This window comes from Zingiber officinale, chromosome 6B (genome assembly GCF_018446385.1).
Source record: "Zingiber officinale cultivar Zhangliang chromosome 6B, Zo_v1.1, whole genome shotgun sequence".
Taxonomy (NCBI): domain Eukaryota; kingdom Viridiplantae; phylum Streptophyta; class Magnoliopsida; order Zingiberales; family Zingiberaceae; genus Zingiber; species Zingiber officinale.
In genome coordinates this window covers 87,715,917-87,734,551 of record NC_055996.1, presented here as the reverse complement: position 1 = coordinate 87,734,551, position 18,635 = coordinate 87,715,917, and the positions used below count along the sequence as shown (strand labels likewise).

Below are 18,635 nucleotides of genomic sequence, written 5' to 3'. Positions count from 1 at the left end.
TGCCTACAAATCTAATGTTAGTTACATCAAAATTTCATAGCAAATATAGACGGGAATTCAATGGAGAAAGTAACACGTTCATACAAGATCATCTATATTATTGTTTCTGTTAGAAGCTCTAAGTGCATCATAGCCCATGGACTAGAAAAGAAAGGTGCCTTTTTTTCCCCTTGTATACCTATGATTTTTACGATTGTTGACTGTTTTATTTTGGTAGTTTCTGCAACTATCTGGATCATATGTATTTGTGCAAAATACCTTGTGAGATACTATTATGCCCCTTAGATATGAATCACGTAATGGGACGGTTTATTGGCTAATCGGCAGGATCAAACTTCGTCTTCTTGGTTTTACGACCTTGATGGCCTATGGTGGTATGGAGAGTTTGAAGCTCGCGGGGGATTAGAGAACCTCTTGATCTATGGATTTGATTTCATTTTTGTAAACTCAATCATAATATTTATTGCATTATTCCAGCCATTTCAATACAACTCTTGACGTTCCTTCCCGACGAAGGAAGAAAACAACCACCGAATAAGAAAGGTTTATTCTTACCAAAAATAAAAAGATACTAGACTCAATTCTCTTGATATGCATTCTTTTTTCTAAAACTGCCATATGTGTATCTCTTGTATTTGATGGGCTCCATATTCTCTTTTGCTGCATGGACTTGGTCTATGACATTACTCCCTATCTGAGAAACGGGTTTGTCCACAAACATGAATGATGGGTAACGTTCCATGATAGTCATTGCATCTTCCCATGAAGCCTCGGCAAGGGATAAGCCCTCCCAATGAACCATAATTTGGGAGCGTCCACGGTGTGAGCAATAGTCAAGAACAACCAGAGGAGAAGGAATGTAATATTCCTGATGTATGAGTGGAAGAGTGGGGAAGCTAGGGATGTTGCCATGATATTTCTTCAAAGAGGACTCATGAAAAATCATGTGGAGCTTTGTGTGGTTTGACATGTTTATTCTTACCAAAAATAAAAAGATACTAGACTCAATTCTACTGAAAATAAAAAATACTTGACTTAATTCTCTTGGTATGCATCATTTTTTTTCTAAATATGTCGTACGTGTATCTCTTATATTTGATGGGTTCCAAATTCTCTTTGCTGAATGAGCTTGGTCTATAACATTATTCCCTCTCTGGGAAATAGGTTTGTCCACAAACATGAATGATGGATAATGTTCCATGATAGCTACTGCGTCTTCCCATGAAATCTCGGGGGATAAGCCCTCTCAATGAACTAGAATTTGGGAGCGTCCACGGTGTGAGCGATAGTCTAGAACAGTTAGAGGAGAAGGAATGTAATCTTCCTGATGCATGGGTGGAAGAGTTGGGAAGCTAGGGATGCTGCCATGACATTTCTTCAAAGAGGACACATGAAAAACTATGTGGAGCCTTGCGTGGTTTGACAATTGGAGTTTGTAAGTGACGTGACTCATGCAGTCAATGATTTTAAAAGGCCTATAAAAGCGAGGAGAAAGTTTTGAACGATTATTGGACCCCCAAACTTACTTGGCGATAAGGCTGAAGCTTTAGCAACACCATATCTCCTATCTCTAACCGATGTTCCCGTAGATTCTTCATAAGTTGTTCCCAAGTTTGTAGCTCCTGATCTACTGCAGTACGAGCCAAATATGATAATAGGTGTGGAGGTTATCACCCAAACACGACCCTGAAGGGGGTAGCCTTAGGGACATGTGATAGTCAGTATTTTAACAAAATTCTACCAAAAAATATAATATACCCATTTCTTTGGAAATTCTCCCATGAAACAACGCAAATACATCTCAATTACCTGGTTCATGGCTTTGGTTTGGTCGTCTGATTGCGGATGGTAAGTGGATGAGAAGCAAAGTTGTGTCCCACTAAGGCGAAATAGCTCCTTCCATAAAGAACTAGTGAAGGTTGCATCACGGTGATTTCTGCAAGATCGTGAAGCTTAAAATGTTATTAAAGAAAACTCGAGCCACCTTCACAACCGTGTATGGATGTGATAAAGGGATGAAATGAGAATATTTAGAGAAGTGATGCACAACCACAAACAATATAGTTTTACCTTGAGATAGAGACAACTCGTCAATAAAATTCATGGAGATGTTCGACCGCACTTGGTGAGGAACTGGCAAGGGTTGTAGTAATCCCGCGGGTTTCAAATGCTCCACTTTATTGGGTTGGTAAATTAGACACTCACGCACAAACGTGTGAACCTGCGTTGTTTCATCCCGGGCCAATAGAAATCTCGTGTAATTCGATATAACATTTTCTAATATCCTTTGTGAAACTCATCATGTATCATGACTAGTATTCTAGAAGTGAGTAGATGCAACAGGGAGATAGATTCTACCTTTGAAGAATTAAATCCCTTCCTTGTATTCCATGCGACCTTTACCTCGCCTCCTGAATAAGGTGTTGAATTTCTAGGAAAGAAGAGTATTCAAACCATATGTCCTCTGTTAAATTCAATTTAGGCATGGAGATGGCGGTCAATTGACCATTACTGCTATCACGACGAGAAAGTGCATATGCTGCCATATTGTTTCAGCTTGCTTGATATTTGATGAGAAAATCAAAACCCAGAACCTTACTAATCCAATGTTGTTGAGGTGATGCGGTAATCCGCTGTTCCAATAAAAATTTTAGATGATGAACTCTTTCTCATAAGCTGGGAGCTTCTTGTGTCATTGGGCCAAGGGACAGTTGAAAAAAGCAATGGGGCACCCTTCTTGCTGGAGAATTGCACTGATTCCCATATTCGTGGCATCACAATCCACCACGAAAGACTTCGAAAAATTGGGCATGGCAAGTATTGGTGTGGAAGTAAGAGCAATCTTTAGCTTTTGGAACGCCAATTCCACCGTCTCATTCCATTCAAAAGAATTCCTTTGCAAGAGGCCAGTTAGTGGGGACGCCAACACTCCATAACCTTGGACGAATTTTTGGTAGTACCCGTGAGCCCAGAAAACCATGAAGGGCACGAAGAGTAGTGGGTTGTGGCCAATGGAGGATTGCTTCAATTTTGCCATTATTGACGACTACCCTTAAACGAGAAATGATGTGACCGAGATAGGTGATTTTCGTCCGAGTAAATAAACACTTAGAATTTTTTAAGAAGAGGTGTTGTTGTTGTAATATTTTAAAAACGAGCTATAAATGATGGAGATGTTCCTCCCAAGGAGCATGACAAACCAAGATATCATCAAAGAAGACAAGTACAAATTTCCTCATAAAATCGCCAAAGATATTATTGATGAGAGCTTGAAAAGTCAAGGGGGCCTTGGCGAGCCCGAAGTGCATTACTATGAACTCAAAATGGTCGTGATCATTACAAAAAGTCATCCTTCATAGGAATATTGGTCGGTTCCATTTGGATATGGTGATATCCGAATCTGAGGTCCAACTTAGTAAAATAAAAAGATCCATGTAATTCATCAATCACGGGGATAGGAAACTTTTTTTTGATTGTCATTTCATTGGGAGCCCTATAATTCACACAAAAGCGTCATGTATCGTCTGCTTTTTTTCACCAATAAATTTGACGAAAAGAAAGGAGATGTGCTTTGTCTAATCAGGCCCTTGGCAATCATGTCATTGCATTAATGCTCGATTTCATCTTTTTGCACATGGGGGTATCTATAAGGACACACCACAATGGGATTGGTACATTGTTCAAGTAAAATTTTGTGGCAACACCTGCGGAAAGGTGGAAGGTAGCTAGGTTCCTCAAAAATTACAACATACTTTTCCGTCGTGGTTTCTTTTCATGAATTTTTGGGACAGTAGCTGTTGCGAGGGAGGCCACTTTCGCTATTAGAGTAGCACCCGATCCTTGTAAATAAATGGTGTTGCCAGTATATTGAAAGCTCATGCGCATCTGGGAGAAATCCCAAAGGATGAGACCAAGGGCGTGAAGCCAATTTACTCCCAACAGTATTCCAATGTCTCCCAATGGTAGAATGAAGAATTCTACATTAATTTGTGATCATCCAAATGGATTAGGACGTTGTTGCAGACCCTAAGACATTGTAGTCGTCGCCATTAGCTACTGCCACCCAAAGCATAGGATGTTTGTCAATAGGTAAGCCCAAGATGGATGCAAGTGCTGAATTTAGAAAGCAATGAGTACTTCACGAGTCGATGAGGACCCGCAAGGGGGTGTGGTTAATTCGTCCTTGAATCCACATGGGTTGAGGAGCACGAGTGCCGATGATTGCGGTGGCCGATGATCGCATTGAGGGAAATTTCAACATCATTGAAGTGGTCCTGTTCATCAGAATCTTCTAATCCCTCAAGCCAAAAAAAAGATATTTGCAATGGCGACCGGGAGTGTAAAGTTCGTTGTAATTAAAACAAAGGCCCTTTTCTGCTCGATTTAATCGTTTGATAAATGGTTGCTTTGGTTGATGGATGGGGGCACACCGCGGTGTGACGGTTGATTCAAATCATTTCGAGCGGAATTCATAAAGACGGGTAAAACTCATAATCGATGTGAGATTTCTGGGTGGTTAAGCTCGTCTTCCACATCAATGTGATCTTGGAAGTCATTAATGAATATTTGCACTTCTTGTTATGAGGCTAAGGAACTCGCTTGTGTCGTCAATTGTTTAAACTTTTACAGGTGACTCCATGGATCATGATCGTTGAAGTTTTGCAAGCTCGTCCAATTTGTTGTTGTGAATAGGTAGCCCAAACCTCAAATTACTCTAATCTTTAAATTCCTTCCATTGAATATGAGGTCGATCGCGTTCTAGTTTGATGAACCATAGTTGGTCATCTCCCTCGAGATGGAACAAGGCAAGCCAACCTTTTCTTCCTTCGATGTGCGTTGATGGTGAAAAAATGGTCGCAACGATTGAGTCATCCCAAAGGATCAGCCTAACCATCATAACGTGGGAAATCCAATTTCAAATATCGTGGTATATATATATGAAGATCCCTCCTCATGGTCATGATACCTTTTCAAGCGGTGCCCTTGTGGGTCGGGATGGTTGTTGCTCTCTTCACTTGGATGGTTGTTGTGCAAGTGTAGCTTAGAAAAGTTTTTCGACAATTCCTCTAGTTGAGCATGGATAAGCTTCTGTCATTTTTCATTGCCAGCTTTGTCCTCGTAAATTTTGAGAAACACATCAAAGCGTTGTTGGAAGTGCTTGTGAGTCACCCATTACGACGAGCTCTGATACTAATTTGTTATGCGCCTTGGATATGTATTACGTAATGGGACGGTGTACCGGCTAATTGACGGGATCAATCTTCGTCTTCTTGGTTTTATGACCTTGACGGCCTATGGTGGTAGGGAGAGTTTGAGGCTAGTGGGGGATTAGAGAACCTCTCGATCTATGAATTTGATTTTTTTTTTTGTAAACTCAATCATAATCTTTATTGTATTATTTAAGCCATTTAAATACAACTTTTGAAGTTCCTTCCCAACGAAGGAAGAAAACAACTACCGAATAAGAAAGGGATGCTGCCATGATATTTCTTCAAAGAGGACACATGAAAAACCATGTGGAGCTTTGTGTGGTTTGACATATTTATTCTTATTAAAAATAAAAAGATACTAAACTTAATTCTACTGAAAATAAAAGATACTTGATTTAATTCTCTTGATATGCACTTTTTTTTTTTTTTAAATCTGTTGTGTGTGTATCTTTTGCATTTGATGGGCTTCAGATTCTCTTTTGTTGCATGGGCTTGGTCCATAACATATACATTTGGGACTTGATTATAAAGAAAAATTGGGTAAAAATGGCTTTTATAGGAAGGACTTATGTGGACATTGATTTTATAGATGCTCCTGGCCTATGAGAAGTGTGCTGGTTACAGACGAATGCTGTGCTTTGCAATTGTCTTATAGAAATGTTTGCTTAACCAAAATGAGGCATTATACGCGGCATCAATAAGGCTTATATTAGATGCATGAGGTACAGCCAAGCCTTTTCACCTATACGGGACTATATTTGCTACTTGAACACTAACTAGCTTGAAAGATATGATTAATGGTTTGAAACAATAGAAAACACCATTGAAGTCAGCTTAAAAGTGTGTGACCAACAGGTTTTATAGAATCATTGATGGAAATCCTCGATTTTCTTGCCATTCTTATGTTCTGTAGTGTCACAATTGTAATGGATTATATTTCCTGGGAATAGGAGGAATCAAATAACCTCTATATATTTGATATCCTTCTGCTGCCCGATATGGAGAAGATTATTTAGTGTGTTAAGGGTTTGGGAAAATAAAAAACATGGATATGCACAATGTTTGAGATATCTTTGCGGTGGAAGAGAATACTTTGAGGAATAGAGCAGAAATGTAAGATCCTTTTTGGGCATTTTCTCAAAATATTGAAGATATTTGTGTAAATTGAAAGAGCTTGCAAAATTTGAAATTGATTTCATTAACTGCACTTGTCTTGTAATTGTCTTGTAATTTTAATCTCCAACCAGCTACTGGATAACTCCATACATTTTGGTTCAATTGGACCATGGTGAATCCCCTCGACAGGTGCAGCATGTCTGAATGCAGGAATTCTCGCCAATGGCTGTATTCTTCTAAATTTGAATTGCTAGCTAATCATGGGCATCAGTGAAGTCACTGCACCGGAGGGAACTGTCTTATTGCAGGAACTGTGCATATAACAAGAATGCTTAGGAAGACATTCAATAGGTGGTCTGATGGTCTCATAAGGTAAAGGTGTATTCAGATTGCAGGGTTGAACTACTAGTATTAAGTGTCAGGTGCCATGAAAGGTAGGATTTTTGTTCTCTGAAATTGAATGCTAGAAAATGATTTCTACTGAGTTGTGTATTCTACGGAAATAACTGGTTGGTAGCTGATGCCCTTTCCTATAAATGTGATATGGTAGGTGAAATCAATCTTTTTTCTGTGTATATTTCTCAGTGAAGTTCCAGAATTAATTGATGTAGATGGAGTGAAATGCCCTTATGATTAATTATGGGTATCATCTGGTTCAGGCGTAGAGAGGGGATGAGAATAGAAATATACGCTTGTATATGAGATGTCTGTGGATAATATAGTAGTGAGATACTTTCTCAAGAGTCGAGACTGAATACAATGGGAGAGTTGATTGGGACAACCTGTGATGGACATGGTTATTGTTGAAGTTTGATCTCGTATGAGCATGTAAAGAACATTGCATGATTTCTCTGACACGAATATTTCTGAATTCCTTCCATTACTTGGATATTTTCATTGATTATAGAGAGTGACGTTGACCATCATAATCTGCTCAAAAACGCATTGTTAATTTTTTTTTAATCTTTATTATGTTGAAAAGTAATAGAAATGTTATCTGAATTTAGGTCTTCTTTATCTATTCATTCATTGACTTGTTTTTTTGCCTCTGCACTTTCTTGTTTCCTTCTAAACTCGTGTATAATCGTGTTACAGTGAAGCTTACTGCAAAAGATTCAGACAGTCTCAATTTGATTAATACTTGTTGCTTGAGCTATTGATCCTAACAACTTTTATTAGGAAAAATACTATCTGATTTGATAATAAATCTACAGATGGAGGCAGGCGCATTCTATCTCTAAAACATTTGAATGATCCCTGCTAGTATTACCATGTGGATTTTTTAGGGTATGGTTCTTGATTTTTTAGTAATATATGTTCTGTATAATTAGACAAGTCTCATGTTATTAGGCATTTTTGTTTTTATAAATTTTTAAAACGTGCTTAAATCTGCATGGATGCTGTGGAGATATTCTTATGAAAGGGTGGTGGCACTACGACAACTTGTCTAAATCAGGTAAAAGGTATCTTTTCAGGAACTTTCACATGGTGCTTTCCATCTTACGAATTGACTTGCTTGGTACTTCCAGTTTTATAGGAATCTTGATTTTACCAGCTATTTAAGTTTTGCTGCCAAGCTTTAGCTGTTTTACTACAGAGATTTTATTTTAGAGCGATTGCACCAAGAGAGAGCCCTAGTAATTCCCATATAATTCCAAATTTATGTTTCCCCTATCATAGCTCCCCCTCGGTTGAACAGCTAAAAATACTCTCACCTTGAATTCCCCAAGCTTGGGACAGCGCAGCAGATGTTGCTGGTATTGCCGTTGCCTTGGGAGAGTCCATTGCCGAGGTCAAGGGCACGGCCTCTGTTTGTTGCTATGGACAACCTCTAGTGTCGTCCATGCAAACTGCTGGATAAGATCTATCATCAATGCCATATGCGAGGGAATCCATTCATGTGGATTGTAATTTATGTTCAATTTCAGCCATTTTCTGGTCGTTGTATGAGGTCTGCAGCCAAATTGTGACATAACATAGCGAGAGTGACTTGCCATCGGTACTGTGTTGGGTCTCATGACGTACATCTGGCATGTGCCAAGAGCACTGGCAGCTTCTTGTGTGTCCGCTTCTACATCCCAATGCCAATTCAAGCGTCGGTTGACTATTCTTGGGTTCAACTATTCTTCTTAGTTCCAACATTGTGACTCACTATAACTTATATTAGGTTCCGACATGATTGACTCCCCACGAATGGCATTGATGATGGTTCTTATCATGCAGATGGTGTTAGCAATGGCAACTGGGGGTTGCACACACTTGACCTCGGCGATAGACCTCTTTGCAGTGGCAGTGCCGTCATCAAGGGGACTTCAAGAGAATATTTTAGTCCATTCGGGGCCTTATCTGGTGGGAATCCGACTTGGGAATCCTCTATGGCATCCTCTTTTTTCATTGGATGACTGGTAATGTCAATGCTCCTTTTTTTTAGGTTTAATTTTTGACTGAATATCAGTGTGAATACTTTTTGCTCCATCAATAAGACCTTCATTACCTTTGCATTATTTCCTATTCATCATCGATTTCTTTCTTCCTTGATTCTTGTCTATGCATGAGAAAGCAATGATAGCCTTAGTATCATAGGCTTCTGGATATGCTGCATAATGCGATTAATCCTGGTAGTCTCACAATTTTGATTCGTGTCTATGAATGAGAGAGCAATGATAGCCTTAGTATCATAGGCTTCTGGATATGCTGCTTAATGCGGTTAATCCTGTTAGTCTGTCACAATTTTGATTCGTGTCTATGCATGAGAAAGCAATGATAGCCTTAGTATCATAGGCTTCTGGATATGCTGCTTAATGCAATTAATCCTGGTAGTCTGTCATAATTTGTTGTTTCTCAGTAAACGAGTGTTGTAAAATTTGTACATAGTTAGCACACGCGTAAGCAAAATATGCAATCTGGCTGAATTGGAGTTGCTAAATATCCATTTTCCTTGTTCTGTACTCTGCTCATATGCAACCACATGCGTTCCTTTCAATCACAGAGTGGCATGCCCACATTCACATACTTGCATGTATGCGACTCCCATGGGCTTGTGATCATCTACTATCATGCAGATTAACTCAATTCAATCTGTTGACCTACACGCAATTGCAATTCAGACAGTTCATCCTCCACACATTGACCCTTGTTGATCCTCCGTACCATCATCGTGAACCCAAGTGCTTGACAACATGCAAGCAACATGGCTTTATGACCGCATTAAAAAAAATATTAAATCAGATAACATCAAATTTAGATTATCAATCTAGTTTTATAAAAAATTTCTATTGACCTTGGGGAAAAATTGAGAAGTGCTCGTTTTAGTATCTCATGGTTGTATGTTTCATTTGGAAGAAAATTTTTTGCAAATGCGTCGTAGCGAGGAATGTTTGGATGACAACTTTACACCCTTCCGTTGCAATGTAGCTCTGGGCAGCTTCATGACGGCATAAAAAAAAAAGGAGCTGGTCCATTTCATGGGCCCCTACCCAACTATTCCTCCAAGTAGCTGCCCTTCTATTATTTCATTTTCATCTTCAGAAAGAGCCTCCTTTCCTACCGTCCTTGAGGCACACATCCTAGTGGTCCTAAGTCAAAAGAAAGCAGGGGATCTGCCCTCGATCTCCAAGTCCTTGTCTGTGGTGGAATTGGATCCTTTGCAGATTGCATGTCGGAGATTGGTATGCTGTGGCTCAAAATTTCGAAAAACAAAAAAACACCTTTATTGACAATGGTAGGGTGCAATAACTTGGTGGCAAAGGCTTAGTCGAAGTAGTGCTTGTCTCGTGCCCAATAGAGCTAATTCTTAGTGTTAGCAGTACAAAGTGGGTTCATATGGGTGGTCGAGGTGATCTCATCGAGGCCCAGAAAGTTAGAATGAATTGATGAGCTTTCTATACCCAATAATGAAACTATTCCTTTAGGCGAGTGCGTGAATGATGATGCTTTTGTCCAGTTCGATCATGCATCTGCGTTGTCATACCTGTTTTCAATTTCAAAATTTTGATTACATTTAATGATAGTTAGAGGAATACTATGCTACCATTCCTCTTTTTTTTTTCTTTTGGCGATTGTGATCATCTGTGGGTGGAAGAAGCATCATTCAAGCTGTTAAAGATTCACATGACCAAACCCAATGGATAATGTGGCCGGTGACACGATACTCTCATTTTTTTTTTCTCTCTCTTTAAAATTTGATTTCTTTTTATTTTGTCGCATATTGTGCATGAAATTCCTACCATAAAATGTATCTTAAACCTCATGAATTAGCTCACAACCATACATCTTTGCACAATTTAGGTCATAGTCAACACGTTATTGGCTTATATTTTCCATGTACTAGCTGAAGCTTTGGTATGGCCACGTCTATCTGGCATCCTTGTCACATATATATATCTGCCTGGATTTGAATATCACAACTAATTGCTAGCGTAGGATGAGTGAAACACGTATTTATAATTGTCATTATCCACGACAATCAACACAGTGAGAAGACAAGTAATTAACACACAAGCTGATAAATACTTACTGCATCCATATCAATTATCCTATCTAAAAATTTTATCTTAAATTTTAAATAAGATAACTCAAATTTTTTTTATCAATTATCCTATATATTCTTTAAATTTAGATTTGATAAATAATAATTCTCTAAATTTAAATAATGAAATTTTTATTCTAAAAAAAATAATATTTTTTTTCAATCTCTCTTCTTTCATTTATTCTTTTCAATTTTTTTCTCACTCATTTTATAAATATAATAATAAATAATAGAAAAAAGAGAAGAAAATAATAAAAATTAAAGATAATAGAAATTTTAGGATAATTGATGTAATGTAGTAAAAAATGATTGTTTAAATTTAATAAAGTGAGTTATCTTAAATTTTAAATATAGTGATAGGAAAATTAATGTGAATGCTCTTCATCCTCAGTTGAGCCAAATAAAATTTTTAATAAAAACATTGGACCATTTTTGTTTACATTCAACTCTAAACTTAATTTTGAAAATATACTAATTGTGCTTATTTATTGTAAAATTAAATTTTATTTTATTACATACACTAATTTTATCCACAGTGTGAAAACATATATATGTTTTTCTGTATTATTCTTTTTCTTAAAAGTTTTTATTTGAGTTATGATCTTGTGCTTTGGGTTTAATCTAAATCTTGATTTTTATATTGGGTTTTCGTTCTTGTTCTTGGATCGTGAGGAACCATGATGTCAGGTTGCATCAATCTAACTGAGGGACCCACTGGATGGTCCAATCTCACCGATGGCAATGTCCGCCACTTCACTTTCAGCAAAATCCTGCAAAATCCTGATGCCGGCGTAAAATGTCAGACACATGCTTTAAATATCTTTGATATCTGAAAGACCATTTGCTCAAAAGTCAGAGGCGGTTTTTTTTTTTTTTTACTAAAATGGTTAAGAGTTGATCTTATTTATTATTATTATTTATTATTAAAATAATATTTTATTTTATTTCAATTTCTTTTATAATAACTATCATATACCATCGAAGTAGTTAGTTATAACACTTGCGATTTCACAGTTCTTGAACAATTCTAATAACTGTCACAGTTGAAATGTCCTGCAAGGACATGCATACGGCCATATATCCTCTCACAGTAAATTAGCATCTTCTAAGTGCTAAACTTGTTCTTATCCTTATGAAATTTCATCTTTTTGCTCCCAACACAATCATAATCGTTTCCACCATGTGATTCATGTCGACGGACGGTCTCCTTCAATCTTTTCCCCCCACTTCCTGTTTCGCCTCTTTCAGTATCGATTGCCATCTGAAAATGGAACGAAAGTGGAGATAGTACCACGGAGTAACGGAGACAAATGGCAATGGAATGTTCAGTCGCTAGTGTGGCTCGCTGTTCTCTGAGTGAGTACCGAGAAAGACTGGGAATCGAAGCTTTTTGGAAACCATATTCCCGAGTGTGTTACAGCATCCCTTCGCTCTATGCAACACTGTTGTGGTGGAGCTCGGATAAAGATGAATAGCGAGAATAATCCATAAGGAGCAGAGTCTGTGAATGAAATTTAGTAGATGAGTCGAGATAGAAGGGATTTCGTCATATATTCGAGGTCCCTGCTGCCAGAAAACTACGCAGAATATAATTCCACTTGATGGAGAATGGCACATTTAAGAACACTTCGTATTAACTATTTTTGGTGGAAAATTCTGTGGGAGAGAAAGTCGTAAGCCACAAAATATAAAAGGCGGAAAGCAGAAGGAAGGTGCGTTTGCTGAGGGATGGAGGAGGGCCCAGAGATTAGGAATTTTGTGACTTTCCCTGCAGCTACAAATACTCCCTCTCCTCCCTCGCTTCTCGGCAGTCTTTGCCTCTTCTGAGAAGCACAAGCACAATCCACCCCATTCTCTGCTCCCTCCTCCTCCTCCGACTCCGATTCCGTGTGTCATCGACTCTGCTTTTGAGTCGCAGTGAAATAAAAAATTACAGTTAAAATAACACATCTCTGTGCAATTCGAAGATGCCGTTGGCTGTCATGCAGAGATCCCCTGCTGCTGCCTCGTTCTTGGACAGGCTGGGCTGGCAGACGCCGGCCGATAAATATATCAGCGACGACGACCGCCCCGATCCCCCAGGGCGCGATGAGGAGCAGCCCGGACAAATGGAGGCGTGGAGCGCCATCCAATGTCAGAAGGAGGAGGCAGCTCCGGTGTCGGCTCCTTATGTTCATCCTCTGGTGCGGCGGTCCTCGAGCTCGTTGAGCCAGAGGAGCCTCGAGATTTGCACGGAGAGTCTCGGCTCCGAGACCGGCTCCGACGACTTCTTTTCCTTCGGGGACGGTAGCGACCTCGAGTTCGGAGAGGATGAGAATGAAGAGGAAGTGGAGGATGTTTCCGTTGCTGTTGCCGCAGAGGAGGCGGCGGAGCGCCCCCGAGGGAAGGAACTGACGTCGGTGAACTACCATTGTTCCATCAGCATGCGGTCGCCGGTGAGGTCGTTCCCTCCGCCGCTCCCCTCCATCTCTCAGCGCGATGGGCGGTGCATCCACATGCGGCCTCATCGCCGGGACGGCCGCCTCGTCGTCGAGGCCGTGTCTGTTCCTTCTCAGAACTACCTTCACGCCCAGCGCGTGGATGGCCGCCTCCTCCTCTCTTTCATCGAAGCTACCTATGGAGACGAGCCTGGTTATGATGAGTTCAGTGATGCCTCCGAGGCTACCACCGGAAGCACTCTGCCTCGAGGACAGGAAGAAGAACATGATGTTAAAGAAAGACAAATTAAGGAGGAAGAAGAAATAGAGTTAGATGAAGAGAAATGCTATGAAGAAGAAGAAGAAGTAGATGAGAAGAATTGCTATGAAGAAGAGGAAGAGGAAGAGGAAGTGGAAGTGGTGGACAGAGGAACCATGGTGGAAGTGAAGGTGAGCACACAGCCCCAGAAACAGACCGGCACCATGAAAGTTCATCGCTCTTCTCTCGTCATCAACAAGTTCATCGGCGGCATGCCGTCCACCGACCGCGTCCGAACTCCAGAGAAGGTCGACAACCCGAGCCGTGACGAAAGCAAACCGAAACACACTGTTCCATCGACGCACCTACCCAGGCGAACCTCACCGCCAACCACCTCCGCAGCAGCAGCAGCTGCGGCAGCGGCGTCCACTCTCGGCAGCTACAGAGGACTATGGCTCGGCGAGGACTACATTCCGGCGCCAGACACCAAGTTGCTCTTCACCGCCAAGCGGCAGAACCGCGAAGGGTTGCTGCACGACATGAGGCGGTGCAGCCAGCTCTGGCAGCCGTTGTTCATTTGGGAACCGTGGTGCATTGCGACTTCCTCCTGACCGAACCAACCGGAGCCTCACACAGCTCCATCTTATCCTCCGACTGCTGCTTAACCCAATCCTACCCTGCTTATTCTACTACCACCAAGAACAGTTGCTACGACCATTGGAGGTCAAATTAAGAAGTCTTCACTGTTTGGTTTGCCTCCCTTCGTTGATTCAATTTTCTAATGTAATGATTGGATTGCTTCGGTATTGTTCCTTGTTTGGTCATGGAACCTGATTGGCATCTATGAACAGAGGACAGCTCTTTTTTTTCTAGCCTTAGCTATAAACAAATACTAATAACCAAATCAATTAAGGACTGATGGCGTAGAGTTCGAGTGGAATGTTCTTCCGCTCGTGTTTCTACGCTTGCCGATGGAACCGGTAGACATGGACCACCAAAACGACAGAAGCCGCGCAACGGTATGATTTCTTGTTCGAAAAGTCAACCTGTGTTTTTTTAAAGGAGTGCATAATAGCAATTGGACAGGGAGAGGAGAGCCAATAGCAACATTGCGTTTGACCTAAGCCGACTTTTTTTCTGTGTTTGGAATACACGTAGATTCTTGGACGTTGACTTATTGGGAGTGTAGTATGACGATAAATAAAAAAAATTATTACTATTAACTTTTTCAAATAATGATTGATATATAAAAGAGATTTTATCTTGATTATGTCTAAATTCGAAATCCAAATCTTATAATGATAATATCTTATATACTAATGACTAGGAGTTAGAATCTACAGTGTCCGGCTAGTGCCTCATCCATTAGCATGCAAACTGATGTAATAGGAGGGAAGGTAAAGCAGAGAGCACCATGCTTAAAGGCAAAAAGGCAAAAAGGAGCAAGCACAGTGGCGTTAGAAAGAAGGAGCACCTGATGCCTTTTGCCTCCCTCTTTCAATAATTTCAATTATTCTCTTTCAATTACACATGAATAATTTATTTATTTATTTACTTATTCATTCATTCTTTAGTCGGTTGACTTTAACCGTCCGATTCACAAAGGTACTTTTTATTAAATAAATTATTTCTTTCTTCTTGTTGTTAAAGAGTATTGCTCATCTGTTTGTTTGTTTAGTTGCTTAGACACGAAGGTATAGCCAGTTAACTAATACATGATGATGTATTATTGTTCCAGAACCACTCTGCTTTCTGCATCTCCACTCAGTGATGACAAGTGAGACAACATTCAATCGAGGTCGCCATCATCAACTTCATCTCATCAATGGTGTAGGTGGATCGAGGAAATGAGTCGATAAAGGTCGGTTGTTAGTTTATTTGCAGTGACGACGTACGTTGCATCAATTGTTATGACATGTTGCTGTGTATGTGATTAGAAGATTCCATGTGTGAGCTCCGAGTGAAGTGTTTTAGTATAACTTAAGCAATCTCTAAGGCGAAGACTTGAAAGTAATTAAGATCTTATCGACCTGCGCTGCATGAATAATTTAGCGATGGAAATTAAAGTCGGTATCGAAAACTATTTTGATGGTTAATTTAGCGACATAATTTAAATTCTGTCATTAATTTTGATGATTTAATTAATGATAAAATTAATTTTTTGGTGTGTGACCGAGCTATGATAATATCGGATCAGACATTCCTTATTCCGACCGGGTAAGTAGGTTACTCGATCGGATGATGACAGGAGGCCCTTGACCACCATGACTTTGACCTCCAACGTGGCAGTGACCTTCTGCGTTGCGGGGCCCGACCTCACCACCGGATCACGTGCCTCCTCCTCAAGTCTAGTCGAAGGAGGCTGCAAGTTTGACTAACTGGACAATTTAAGTCTAGAGATCGGTTGGTTGATCGACCATGAGACTGATCAGACTCCGCTAGGTTTGCCGAAGAGTGGGTCGGCCGTAGGACCGACCCTACGGCTAGCTCGACACTTCGCGGTTTCTTTGCTGGCGTCCTTAGACAAGTGCGGTTAATGCTGACGTCATCCGAATCTCTTCAGGATTTGTGCAAATCATCTCCATTAAGGCCGAGCACGTGCCCACTCCGAGTAATGACGCCCTTTAAATGCGAACCAGTGGGGGATTGCCACATGTCGCCACCGCCGCCGTCGCACGCCCGAAGTGATAGGCGTTGATGTGACGTCTGCAGTTTGAATTCTACGCGCTAGATTTGCACTCCGGTTTCCGCGACCTAGATCGGACGGCTCCGGTCGACCGAGCCCAATCTTTATAAAGCCACAGTGTCGGCTTCCTCTTCCACCTTGGCGTCTTCTGCGAGAGTGCTCCGGCGACTCCCTGTGCGTGACCTGCTCCAGCGACCTTCAGTCTCACCTCACGATAACTTTTCCCTTCTGTAAGCCTTCCCAAGCTTTCCTGTTGTCGATCTATCGTGGTTCTTTTCTTTTCTTTTCTTTTCATCCCACGCTGCTTTGCAGCATCTGTTTGATGTTTTTCCGCCCTCTTTTCTCTTTGCCGACCTTGTACCCTTGTTTTCCGGTGATGGCCAGCTCTACACAGCCGGCAGATCCCACCCACGGCCTCTGGTACACTATCGTGGAGACTAGGTTCGACGTGGGTGACACCGAGAGCCTTAAAAATATTTTCGAACTCCCTTCTGACCACAAAATTATTCTGGTCTCTCCATCTGATTGGTCAAATGACTCACCGATCGACACTATCTATCTGTTAAGAGACCAATTTGTGGTCGGGCTCTGCTTCCCCATCCATCCCTTCATCCTTGAAGTTTGTAACTACTTCCGCGTCCCCCTTCCCTAGCTTGTCCCCAATTCCTTTCGCTTGTTGTACGGCGTTGTTGTGTTGTTCCGGCTGTACGACATCCTCCTAACCCCTCGAGTCTTTCGTTATTTCTACTATCTCAAGCAGTCCGAGCTGGGGACCTACCTTTTTTAGTCTCGGGTCAGCTTAGTATTTTTTGACAAAATGTCAACTTCCAATAAACATTGGAAGGAGTATTTTTTTTTTCTTTCTACGACTTCCAGAACGGCCAAACTTTCGGACGCGCTGGCAGGTCGAATTACCCCCTCAGCCGGATTTGAAGAAGTACAAGAGCAGACCGGATTATCTTCATGCAGTGAACATACTTGCTGGTAAGAAATACGACATCCATAAGCTACTGCTGGAGGGTGTTATGAATATCTTTGGGTTGAGTCCGATCCGCGCGAGGCTCCCGAGTGACTTAGGTATGAGATTTCTTATCTTTTCCCCTAGAATCTAACTGATTTCTTCCTTTCTTTTGTAGCTGAAATCATGATGCGAGTAAGGGTAGCCGGTCTGACCAAGCTCAAGGACGCTGAAATCGAGGCAGTTGCAGGAAAGGAAATGGCGAGCCTCGGCTTGACGTCGGTCGGCTCCCACGAAGGCACGCCGGCGGAGAGTGGGGGAATGCCCACTGTGGGCGAAGGCGACACCGGTCGGACGGAGGCTCGAGGTCTTCCAGGGATGGTGAGCCGCTCATCACGCGCAAGAGACGTCGCACGACCACACTTTCCCAATCCACCACCTCGCCCGTGAGACCCTCCGAGCGAGGGGTTACATCGTCTCCTGCAGCGGGGCGTCCCTGAAACAGTGGAGGTCATTTCTGTAGGATCGAAAAGAATTTAGATATCTCCACAATGACATGATATTGTCCACTTTGGGCCTAAGCCCTCATGGTTTTGCTCTTGGGCTCTACCCAAAAGGCCTTATGCCAATGGAGATATCTTTTCTCTTATAAACCCATGATCTTTCCCATGTGTTTCCAATATGGGACTATGTTTGCAACCTTGCAACCCCAACAATCCCCCCTCAAACAAAGGACCATAGGCTTCCCACGTCCGATCCTCGACCCACCAGGTCTTCCTGCCCCTCGGTCCACCCGACCTACTAGGACTTCCTTGCCTAGTCGCAACTAGGACTTCCTGCCTGGTGTCTGGTCCTCTTGATCCGAACATAGGAGCCCCCACTTTCTTTGTTCGAGGTCAATATTGTACCCACATGGCTCAATCAGACCATAGCTCTTGTGCACAGTCGGCGGTTAAACCTTCTGGCAGTCCGGGCTCTGATACCACTTGTTGGATCGTGAAACATCGATAGAGAGGGGGGTGAATATCGATTCGAAAAACGAGTATAAACGCAGCGGAATAAGAAAATTGAACACAGTGGATTTACTTCGTTTGGAGCCTGTGACTACTCCTACTCGAAGGCCCGTACTCCATGAGTACTTTCGTTGGGCAATTCACTAGCAATTCGAAATATAGATTACAAGTTAAGTACAATATTGCTAATAAGGAAAAATTACCGACAATAAACAGACTTAGAATAGAAAGGAAAAGCTTGTCGGAGATCGCAGCGCAACAGGAGCACAAGGAAGCAGATTCTTCGTTCTGAGAGTTGCCTCCTTGAAGCTTGCTCACCCCCTTCTTTTATAGCCTTTTAGAGGGGTCTCCAGAGCTTATCAGATCTCAAAAATTTGGATCAGATGAGGAGAGTTCGAATCTGGCTGATCTGAGTCGTCTCCAACTACTTGTTTGACACAGTCATCTT

General features: G+C 41.4%; 1 protein-coding gene across 1 annotated transcript; it reads left to right on the top strand.

Moving 5' to 3' along the window:
• Nucleotides 1–12,646: 12,646 nt before the first annotated feature.
• Nucleotides 12,647–14,402, top strand: LOC121992980 (protein FAF-like, chloroplastic). The gene has a single exon (XM_042547639.1). The coding sequence runs from the start codon at nt 12,822–12,824 to the stop codon at nt 14,139–14,141; it is 1,320 nt and encodes a 439-aa protein (XP_042403573.1). The 5' UTR covers nt 12,647–12,821; the 3' UTR covers nt 14,142–14,402.
• Nucleotides 14,403–18,635: the final 4,233 nt, after the last annotated feature.

Coding starts and splice junctions, on each gene's coding strand:
- LOC121992980 (XM_042547639.1), top strand. CDS start 12,822: ATGCCGTTGGCTGTCATGCAGAGATCCCCTGCTGCTGCCTCGTTCTTG.